The sequence below is a fragment of the Schistocerca nitens genome, chromosome 10, assembly GCF_023898315.1.
Source record: "Schistocerca nitens isolate TAMUIC-IGC-003100 chromosome 10, iqSchNite1.1, whole genome shotgun sequence".
Classification (NCBI taxonomy): domain Eukaryota; kingdom Metazoa; phylum Arthropoda; class Insecta; order Orthoptera; family Acrididae; genus Schistocerca; species Schistocerca nitens.
In genome coordinates this window covers 128,632,190-128,644,358 of record NC_064623.1, presented here as the reverse complement: position 1 = coordinate 128,644,358, position 12,169 = coordinate 128,632,190, and the positions used below count along the sequence as shown (strand labels likewise).

The 12,169-nt window shown below is 45.3% G+C and overlaps 1 protein-coding gene across 1 annotated transcript in view; it reads left to right on the top strand.

Moving 5' to 3' along the window:
• LOC126210345 (uncharacterized) overlaps nucleotides 1-12,169 on the top strand; it is a 65,716-nt gene that overhangs the window by 39,240 nt on the left and 14,307 nt on the right. The window contains exon 2 of the mRNA XM_049939560.1: nucleotides 5,137-5,202. Coding sequence (XP_049795517.1) covers nucleotides 5,137-5,202 — 66 coding nt within the window. The remainder of the gene's footprint in view (nucleotides 1-5,136; nucleotides 5,203-12,169) is intronic.

Sequence of the window (12,169 nt, the reverse complement as noted above, 5' to 3'; positions counted from 1 at the left end):
CTTGGCAGAATTGAAAATCCGGGAAGTCGACATGAAGTGTTCCGGACAAATCCGATATGTGACGCAGCCTAACGACGGACCCATCAGACACCTTTTATTGTGCCACTTACCTGCAGTTACCGCCGTTAGCAAAGTGTTTATCGCCGAGCATGAACCTGCATCGGTTTCCTTTCAATTCTTGCTCTAAGAAGGATAGGCAGACTGCTGTCTTGTTGATTTACAGAATATCAACCAATAAATCAATACTTGAATAAACAGCTCTAAAACTGGAATATACACCACTGGCCATCAAAATTGCCACACCACGAAGATGAGGTGCCACAGACGCGAAATTTAACCGACAGGAAGAGGATGCTGTGATACGCAAATATTAGATTTTCAGAGCATTTACACAATGTTGGCGCCGGTGGCGACACTTACAACGTGCTGACATGAGGAAAGTTTCCAACCGATTTCTCATACACAAACAGCAATTGACCGGCGTTGTGATGCCTCGTGTAAGGAGGAGAAATGTGTACCATCACGTTTCCGACTTTGATAAAGGTCGGATTGTAGCCCATCGCGATTGCGATTTATCGTATCGCGATATTGCTGCTCGCGTTGGTCGAGATCCAATGACTGTTAGCAGAATATGGAATCGGTGGGTTCAGGAGAGTAATACGGAACGCCGTGCTGGATCCCAACGGCCTCGTATCACTAGCAGTTGAGATGACAGGCATCTTATCCGCATGGCTGTAACGGATCGTGCAGCCACGTCTCGATCCCTGAGTCAACAGACGGGGATGTTTGCAAGACAACAACCATCTGCACGAACAGTTCAACGACATTTGCAGCAGCATGAGCTATCAGCTGGGAGACCATGGCTGCGGTTACCCTTGACGCTACATCACAGACCGGAGCGCCTGCGATGGTGTACTCAACGACGAACCTGGGTGCACGAATGGCAAAACATTATTTTTTCGGATGAACCCAGGTTCTGTTTACAGCATCATGATGGTCGCATCCGTGTTTGGCGATATCGCGGTGAACGCACATTGGAAGCATGTATTCGTCATCGCCATACTGGCGTATCACCTGGCGTGATGGTATGGGGTGCCATTGGTTACACGTCTCGGTCACCTCTTGTTCACATTGACGGCACTTTCAAAAGTGGACGTTACATTTCAGATGTGTTACGATCCGTGGCTCTACCCTTCATTCGATCCCTTCAAAACACTACATTTCAGCAGGATAATGCACGACCGCATCTTGCAGGTCCTGTACGGGCCTTTCTGGATACAGAAAATCTTTGACTGCTGCCCTGGCCAGCACATTCTCCAGATCTCTCACCAATTGAAAACGTCTGGTCAATGGTGGCCGAGCAACTGGCTGGTCACAATACGCCAGTCACTACTCTTGATGAACTGTGGTATCGTATTGAAGCTGCATGGGCAGTTGTACCTGTACACGCCATCCAAGCTCTGTTTGATTCAATGCCCAGGCGTATCAAGGCCGTTATTACGGCCAGAGATGGTTGTTCTGGATACTGATTTCTCAGGATCTATGCACCCAAATTGCGTGAAAATGTAATCACATGTCAGTTCTAGTATAATATATTTGTCCAATAAATACCCGTTTATCATCTGCATTTCTTCTTGGTGTAGCAATTTTAATGGCCAGTAGTGTAACTAACACTGTGGAAGGCGGCCGCCGCAGTAGTACCAGGCAGTTGCCCCTCCAGTACAGGTTAAGCCAGACGACCGTGTGGAGCATTTTCCAAGACAATTGTTACCACCCTTATCACTTACACCGTGTGCAGGGCTAACTAGCGACAGACTTTCCACATCAGGAGCAGTTCAGTCACTGGCTTATTCACCAGGCAACCACGATTCCCGGGTTTGTGTCATCCGTCCTATTCACAGATGAGGCCTCCTTTACGGGGAGTGGTATCTTTAACTTTCATAACAGTAATCAGTGAGGTAGTATGTAGAACCACCATGGTATAGTGACTGCATCGGTGCAGGCGGAATGTGTGGGCCGGCAAAACTGGCGACCGTATTTTGGGACCAGTCCTCCTTCCACGTCGCCTAACAGGCCGGAACTAACGGAGTTTCGTGCGGATGACTTTGCCTCCGCCGCTGGAAGAAGCGCCATTGATGATTCGAAGGGTTATATGGCAGCTACATGATGGTTCTCCAGCCCACTTCGCCGTTAACATCCGGACGCCTCTCACAAGGGGAAGGCCTCAGACACGGCCAACCGATTCGGCTCAAATTTGGCAGGTGGCTTGCGTACAACCTAAAATGAAGGACTCTAAGATATTTTGGATCAACACCCCCGCGTTTTTGAGAAAATCACCCCTAAAGGTTATGATGAGCAATCGACTCAAAATTGGAGGGATCGATAGATAATTGTAAATAGAGCATTTTCCATCATCAGGTATGGGGTCCGCAAACGCAAACTTTTCCAGAAATCGAGAAAAGAAACTTTTACAACTGCCGCTTCTCTACCCACATGGTAAACGCCTTTCGCCGACTATTCGGAAGGAACAGTGTAGCTGTCGAAAGATTGCATTCATTAGATGTTATTGGTGCCGTGAGTATATTTGTTTCGAATATTTATATGACAAGTAGCATCCATCAAGTTGTTCGAAGAAAAGTGAGGACACATAACAGTGACTGGAAGAGCTTTTGTAAAGTGACCTGGAGTAACATTTTAGTTGTTGACTATCCCAAGAGGACTGAGAAATTTATTTGCATACCTTATTGTTATCATTCCCTATTGATTTACTTACCTTATTAACCCTCCTATCGCTAACAATTGAGATATGAAAAATACAAACGAAAAGAAGAACATCCGCTAGGTTTCTTCGAGATTCGAGCGCGCGTTCTCCGATTCCCAGCCACTTACCTTGGCCGTAGCGCTATCTTTTTTTTTCTTTCTTTAATCTCATTTTGTTCGCTTTCGTTCGTTGCATCTGCTCGGGGTGGACGTCATAAGACATCCGTTTAAGTTCGTTGTTGATCGATTAACTCAGTTTTTTTTTTTTTTTTTTTTTTTTTTTTTTTTTTTTTTTTTTTTTTTTTTTTTTACAGAGGGCAGCTAACCCTCTGACCGAACACGCTGAGCTACAATGCCAGCGATATCGGTGCTGGCGGCGAGAAGCGCTTATCATGTGGTTACAGAACGGCAGTTATAAGAGTTTCTTACCTCGATTTCTCGAAAAGTATGCGTTTTCGGACCCCATATCTGGTGATGAAAAATGCTGTATTTACAATTACCTATCGATCCCGCCAATTTTGAGTCGATTGCTTGTCATAACTTTTAGGGGTGATTTTCTGAAATTTACGGGGGTGTTGACCCAAAATATCTTAGGGTCTTTCGTTTTAGGTTGTACACAACACACCTGAGAAATCTGAGCCGAATCGGTTGGCCGTGTCTGTGGCCTTCTCCTTGTCAGTCGTGCCTTCCCTGGTCAAAGGTTCGGACGAGGGCGTCCAGTTACACGGACTGCACATTCACAGGATCTCAACTCGTCCGATTTCTGGTAATGGGGCCATTTGAAAAGCATCGTGTATGCAGAGCCCATTGCAGATGTAAAGACACTAGAGCAGCGTATTCATGATGCCTTTGACACTCTTCAGATGCAGCCCGGCCGCTGTGAACATGCTACAGCGCGTATACGGATGCGCACAGGCACATGAAACCATTTTCAACACATTCTGTGGCTGCATGGTACAGCTCGTATTAGACCGCAGTCTCTCTAACAATGTAGGACGAATAAATGGTCTGCGGCACGGACACCACGCATTTCCGGACGGAAGCTCATCAGACCTTTTTTGTTCCGTATCCTCTCATCGATCAGTACCTAGAGTTTGTACACTGTGGAAAAAATCACACTTTGTACAGAGCAATCAGAAAAATAGAAAAGATTGTGAACACCTGTTCCATAGCGTGAAATGATAATTAAATCAAGACCCTAAGCTGTAGACAGGCGTTTATATACATCAACTGGGACAGTTGAAAATGTGTGCCACGATCGGGACTCGAACCCGGGATCTCCTGCTTACATGGCAGACGCTCTATACATCCTTTTTTATTTCATTTTGTTCTACAGGGTGTCCGAAAAGTCTTTCCCTGCTTACATAAATTGATAACTCAGGCTAGAAGTAAGATACAAATATGAAACTGGTGTCTAATTGTTTACAAACTATCAAAGTTTTTTTTTCACACATCAGTAAACTTCCACATGAGCACCCTTGGTAGCACGTAGCACATCTAGGCGCTATTCAATTTCCGTCCACACATTAGCCAACATCACTGGAGGGATCGATTCAACGACTGTGGTTATCCGTTGCCGCAGGGTTTCAAGATCTGGTACACGTGTTCGGTAGACCTCGTCCTTGACAAAACCCGATAAAAGGAAGTCTAATGGGGTTATGTCAGGAGAGCGTGGAGGCCAAACCGTTGGCCCATCACGACCAATCCATCGCCCAGGAAAGGTCATATCGAAATAGGCACGGACGTCCAAACCCCAATGAGGCGGTGCACCGTCTTGCTGAAACAAGACATCGGGGTGATACTGAAGCAGCCGAGGAACAGCATACAGTTGCAACGTGTCCAGATACACTGCAGATGTGATGGTAGCCTCAGCGAAGAAGAATGGCCCGATATTTCGATCGTGCAATAGCGCGCACCAAACATTCACCTTTGGACTGCCTCTGGTGCGCTCCATGACCTCGCCAGGGGGTTGTGAACCCCAAATGCGCACATTATGGCGATTCACTACTCCACTGACAGAAAAGGGTCGCTTCGTCGGAAAAGGCAATTCGTCTGAAATAACCATCATCGTCCTAATACGCGATAGCATTTCGACCGCAGAGTCATATCGACGTGTACTGTCATTGGGCAACAATGGAAGTGGAAGTTTACTGATGGGTGGAAAAAAACTTTGATAGTTTGTAAACAATTAGACACCAGTTTCATATTTGTATCTTTCTTGTAGCCTGAGTTATCAATTTATGTAATCAGGGAAAGACTTTTCGGACACCCTGTATATTGTTCTTTGAATTTGTTCGGGATGGACGTCCGATGACACCCGTTCAAGTTCTTCGTTGATCCGTTCACTCCGTTTTTTTTTTTTTTTTTTTATTACAGAGGGTAGCAGAAGTGTTCCCGTGGAGGCCAATCAGCTGCTGATAGTGCCTGCACACGCTGTACATGGTACGGAAACAACTGGTTCTCCCGTAGCACTCTCCATACAGTGACGTGGTCAACGTTACCTTGTACAGCAGCAACTTCTCTGACGCTGATATTAGGATTATCGTTAACTGCACGAAGAATTGCCTCGTCCATTGCAGGTGTCCTCGTCGTTCTAGGTCTTCCCCAGTTGCGAGTCATAGACTGGAATGTTCCGTGCTCCCTAAGACGCCGATCAATTGCTTCGAATGTCTTCCTGTCGGGACACCTTCGTTCTGGAAATCTGTCTCGATACAAACGTACCGCGCCACGGCTATTGCCCCGTGCTAATCCATACATCAAATGGGCATCTGCCAACTCCGCATTTGTAAACATTGCACTGACTGCAAAACCACGTTCGTGATGAACACTAACCTGTTGATGCTACGTACTGATGTGCTTGATGCTAGTACTGTAGAGCAATGAGTCGCATGTCAACACAAGCACCGAAGTCAACATTACCTTCTACATCTACATCTGCATGACTACTCTGCAATTCACATTTAAGTGCTTGGCAAAGGGTTCATCGAACCACAATCATACTATCTCTCTACCATTCCACTACCTATGTAGGTTGGGCTCAACAAAGTATTTTCGCATTCGGACGAGAAAGTTGGTGACTGAAATTTCGTAAATAGATTTCGGATTCCGCCGCGACGAAAAACGTCTTTGCTGTAATGACTTCCATGCCAATTCGCGTATCATATCTGCCACACTCTCTCCCCTATTACGTGATAATACAGAACGAGCTGCCCTTTTTTGCACCCTTTCGATGTCCTCTGTCAATCCCATCTGGTAAGGATCCCACACCGCGCAGCAATATTCTAACAGAGGACGAACAAGTGTAGTGTAAGCTGTCTCTTTAGTGGACTTGTTGCATCTTCTAAGTGTCCTGCCAATGAAACGCAACCTTTGGCTCGCATTCCCCACAATATTATCTATGTGGTCTTTCCAACTGAAGTTGTTCGTAATTTTAACACCCAGGTACTTAGTTAATTGACAACGTTGAGAATTGTACTATTTATCGAGTAATCGAATTTCAACGGATTTCTTTTGGAACTCATGTGGATCACCTCACACTTTTCGTTATTTAGCGTCCACTGCCACCTGCCACACCATACAGCAATCTTTTCTAGATCGCTTTGCAACTGATACTGGTCTTCGGATGACCTTACTAGACGGTAAATTACAGCATCATCTGCGAACAACCTAAGATAACTGCTCAGATTGTCACCCAGGTCATTTATGTAGATCAGGAACAGCAGAGGTCCCAGGACGCTTCCCTGGGCAACACCTGATATCACTTCAGTTTTACTCGATGATTTGCCGTCTATTACTACGAACTGCGACCTTCCTGACAGGAAATCACGAATCCAGTCGCACAACTGAGACGATACCCCATAGGCCCGCAGCTTGATTAGAAGTCGCTTGTGAGGAACGGTGTCAAAAGCTTTCCGGAAATCTAGAAATACGGAATCAACTTGAGATCCCCTGTCGATAGCGGCCATTACTTCGTGCGAATAAAGAGCTAGCTGCGTTGCACAAGGACGATGTTTTCTGAAACCACGCCGTTTACGTATCAATAGATCGTTCCCTTCGAGGTGATTCATAATGTTTGAATACAGTATATATTCCAAAACCCTACTGCAAACCGACGTCAATGATATAGGTCTGTAGTTCGATGGATTACTCCTTCTACCCTTCTTAAACACTGGGGCGACCTGCGCAATTTTCCAATCTGTAGGTACAGATCTATCGGTGAGCGAGCGGTTGTATATGATTGCTAAGTAGGGAGCTATTGTATCAGCGTAATCTGAAAGGAACCTAATCGGTATACAATCTGGACCTGAAGACTTGCCCGTATCAAGCGATTTGAGTTGCTTCGCAACCCCTAAGGTATCTACCTCTAAGAAACTCTTGCTAGCAGCTGTTCGTGTTTCAAATTCTGGAATATTCCATTCGTCTTCCCTGGTGAAGAAATTTCGGAAAACTGCGTTCAATAACTCCGCTTTAGCGGCACAGTCGTCGGTAACAGTACCATCGGCACTGCGCAGCGAAGGTATTGACTGCGTCTTGCCGCTTGTGTACTTTACTTACGACCAGAATTTCTTAGGATTTTCTACCGAATTTCGAGGCAAATTTTCGTTGTGGAACCTATTAAAAGCATCTCGCATTGAAGTCCGTGCCAAATTTGGCGCGTCTTTAAATTTTAGCCAATCTTCGGGATTTCGCGTTCTTCTGAACTTCGCATGCTTTTTCCGTTGGGCCAACTGGCGGTGAATCGAGGAAGTACAGTACATAGTGACGAAACTAAAATGAGCTCTAACATGGAAATTAATCGTTTCCGAACGCATGTCCACATAACATCTTTTCTTTATTTGTGTGTGAGGAATGTTTCCTGAAAGTTTGGCCGTACCTTTTTGTAACACCCTGTATGTTTCACAGCGTGTTGGTCACGTGTTGTAATGCAGCACAGCCTCTGTTCTACGTGGTATGGACCCGGAAAGTCCTTCGTAGGTTTCTGGATGTGTGTGACACCAAATGTTTTCTCCTGGGCCACGTAACTCACGTAAATCACGCGCCGATGGTTAGCTAGCGAGGCCCTGGAGCTGGCGCCCAACAGCGTTCCAGTTGTGTTCCATAGGTCTGGTGAATTTGGTGGCCAACATGTCAAAATGCGTTCACTAACACGCTCCTCAAGCCACTGTTGCACGATGCTGACTTTTTGACGTGGACAGCTATCTTGCCAGAGAATACCATCACCGGGCGAAGAGATCGGGCACGAGGGAACGCAGGTGGTCCGCTATAATGTTCACACTGTCATGGTGGCTTCGATAACACAGATTCCATGAAACCAGCTTACCTAAGAGGACACGACGGTTTCTTGAAACCCTTTTCAACCCGACAATGCATGCATCCAGGGAGTGAGCTCATACTTCCAAGTCCTTTGCAAATTTGACTCGATTTTGTAATCATGGAAATAATGATGTAGATGTAGATATAGCATGCCCTCTCTCCTCCCCTCGTGATCATATTGGTTGGATCCTGGTCGGATGAGGCAGATTTCAGATGGTATGAGCTGGTGGTAGGCTTCGGCTGTGGCGTAGACCGCACGAAGCCTGGACCCAAGTTGTCGGAAAGGCACTGTGGAAGCTGGTGGTGGGTCCGAAGTGATGTGGGCTGTAATCGTCTTGGGGCTGAAGCTCTTTTGTGTGGGTTTTCTTTAACAATACTGTAAGTGGTTCACCACCCTGCTGGAGCAAATGTGATCTCGATGTATTGCTCACTTGCTAGAACGACAATTCACAGGCGCTGCCTGAGACGTAAAATATCTTTGCCCCTATCAAAAGAGCAAGGTTCTTTCCTGTCGATCTCATTTTTGAGACGTTTGTATTCCTTTTTGCCTGCTTCATTTACTGATTTTTTTTATTTTCTCCTTTCATCAATTAAATTCACTATCTCTTGTGTTACCCAAGGATTTCTACTAGCCCTCGTCTTTTTACCTACTTCATCCTCTGCTGCCTTCACTATTTCATCCCTCAAAGCTACCCATTCTTATTCTACTGTAGTTATTTCCCTCTGTCAATTGTTCCCTTATACTCTCCCTGCGTGAAGAGTTTGACAGAGCACTGAAAGACCTAAGTCGGAACAAGGCCCCGGGAGTAGACAACATTCCATTAGAACTGCTGACAGCCATGGGAGAGCCAGTCCTGACAAAACTCTACCGTCTGGTGAGCAAGATGTATGAGACAGGCGAAATACCCTCCAGTCCCAAAGAAAGCAGGTGTTGACAGATGTGAAAATTACCGAACTATCAGTTTAATAAGTCACAGCTGCAAAATACTAACGCGAATTCTTTACAGACGAATGGAAAAACTGGTAGAAGCTGACCTCGGGGAAGATCAGTTTGGATTCCGTAGAAATGTTGGAACACGTGAGGCAATACTGACCCTACGACATCTTAGAAGATTAAGGAAAGGCAAACCGACGTTTCTAGCATTTGTAGACTTAAAGAAAGCTTTTGACAATGTTGACTGGAATACTCTCTTTCAAATTCTGTAGGTCGCAGGGGTAAAATACAGGGAGCTAAAAGCTATTTACTATTTGTACAGAAACCAGATGGCAGTTATAAGAGTCGAGGGGCATGAAAGGGAAGCAGTGGTTGGGCAGGGATTGAGACATGGCTGTAGCCTCTCCCCGATGTTATTCAATCTGTATATTGAGCAAGCAGTAAAGGAAACAAAAGAAAAATTCGGAGTATTCATTAAAATCCATGGACAAGAACAACTACAACAACCGGGAAAGTGATGAAGTCTCTTTGTAAAAGTGATCAGTGACGTTACTAGTGCCGATATTTAGTTTCGCGTCTACCGCGCCGGCCTAACCTTAGGTTGCAGTGTTGAATGCAGTGATGGATTAGCGTGTGACGATAATGGCAAATGAAGAAAGCCTGTGCTGAGATTAGCCGTAATTAGATATGTATGACAAAGGCAGTGGCTGTCTCCTTTTTGCGTTTTGAGAAGTATATAAGTTCATAATTAGTAAAATTGTGTTGGTGTTCCTTATTACCATACATTCAGTATTTTAGTATTGAACAGGACGAACTGGAAAGTAACAACTTCCGTAGCAGTCAGTTCCGATTACCAGCCCCATTAGGTTCACGGTCACGTTAATAATAAATATTGGGCTGCTATTCGACCAGATCAGGTCAGGACGAAAAACGGAGGTGTTACAAGTGCCATTCGGATGAGGTGACGACCTCCTCAGGGGTGGTCTGCATGACGCGACCTTAGCCATCTCGTCGTGTTCTTTCGTAAACCGTCCGGTACACGCGTTGCACTGCCGAAACACTTCATGCCGCGCGAGCAGCAATTTGCCGGTTGGATGTATCACAATTCTCTCATGCCAATAATGCGCCCTCTTTCAAGCTCACAAATTTGACGGTACGGTTCGCGCATATGTCTGTGAGGTACCCTGCGTATCCACTGAAGTCACACTGATCCATTACCTTCGGTTTATAGCGACAACGAGAGCCATAGGTGCATTTTACGGGTAGGTGGTGTTGCGCAGCTATATTTATATTGACCCTGAACCCGCTGGCCGACATGTTTCAAAAGCTTATCATTTCTGCTGAACACACTAATGTACATGTCCTGTGAAAATGGACATCCTATCAATAACCGTTAAAGGTGGTGTGTTTTTTTCTGAACATGAGTATTGCTGTTAGCATGAGTGACAGAAAAGTAGATATCTTAGGTGTTGAGAAGCAACTCAAATCACCTAAGAAAGGGAAGTCTTCCGGTCCAGATGGTATACCAGTCAGGTCCCTCTCGGAGTATGCAGACACAATTCCGTCTAGATCGTATACAAACCCTCACTTGGCGAAAGGTCTGTTCCTAAAGACTGGAAAGTAGCACAGGTCACACCAATATTCAAGAAGGAAAATAGGAGTAACCGATTGAATTACAGACCCATATCGCTGACCTCAATTTGCAGTAGGATTTCGGAGCATATACTGTACTCGAACATTATGAATCACCTTGAAGAAAATGACTTATTATTACGTAACCAACACGGATTCAGAAAATATCGTTCTTGTGCAACACAGCTGCCTCTTTATTCTCATGAAGTTATGAGTGCTGTCGACAAGGGATCTCAGATCGATTCCATATTCCTAGTTTCCAGAAGGTTAAACCAGGCAAAGCTCCGGGTTTCGATGGTATCCACCCTGAGTTCCTCATACATGTCGGAGCCTACACAAAACAATGGCTGGCTAAGTTCTTTACGGACATTCTCCAAGTGGGTAACATTCGTCCCTCACTTAAACGAACAAAGGTCATTGCAGTCCTGAAACCTGGTAAACCAGGCGATAGACCAGAAAGTTACCGCCCCATTGCCCTTCTCAGTATGGTCTATAAATTACTAGAAAGACTGCTCCTCAACAGAATAGGCCAAACTATACTCAAAACAATCCATATCGAACAAGCAGGATTCCGTCCCTATCGCTGCTGTACAGATCAAGTCCTATCACTGACAACATATATAGAGGCGGGGTTCCAGAAGAAACATAACGTAGCTACAGCATTCATAGGCCTAACAGCAGCCTATGATACAGTTTAGAAACAGGGACTCATGTACAAATTAATCTGTGCCGTACCCTGCAAGAAGATAACCAACCTCATGACGATATGTTGTCAAATAGAACCTTCCAAGTAATAATGGGGAATGAGAGAAGTAAACAGATGAAACTCAATAATGGACTCCCACAAGGCTCTGTCCTTGCGCCCCTTCTTTTCAGCCTTTACATCGCTGACATGCCTGCAACCAGATCGCGCAAATTTGGTTATGCTGACGACTGGGCTCTGGCAACAGCCCACAGAAATATAGAAATTGCCGAAGATATCCTTACGAGTGACCTAGGGATTCTCAGCGAGTATTTAAAAATGGAGGTTACAAGCTAGTGCTACAAAGACGGAAGTATTTGCCTTCCATTTGAACAACAAAATGGCCAACAGAGAACTACAAGTATATCTAGCTGGGAAAATACTAAATCACGACAAACACCCAAAGTACCTTGGGGTTACCCTAGATAGGACACTAACATTCAAAGAACACCTGACGAAAACTGCAGCGAAACTTAAAACATGCAACAAGATATTGCAGAAGCTCTGTGGCACCACTTGGGGCTCCACAGCATCTACCTTAAGAACATCCGCACTTGGCTTGGTGTACCCAGTGGCAGAATACTGTGCCCCAGTGTGGCTCAACAAAAAAATGGCTCTGAGCACTATGGGACTTAACATCTGAGGTCATCAGTCCCCTAGAACTTAGAACTACTTAAACCTAACTAACCTAAGGACATCACACACATCCATGCCCGAGGCAGGATTCGAACCTGCGACCGTAGCGGTCGCGCTGTTCCAGACTGTGTGGCTCAACAGCAAACACACAC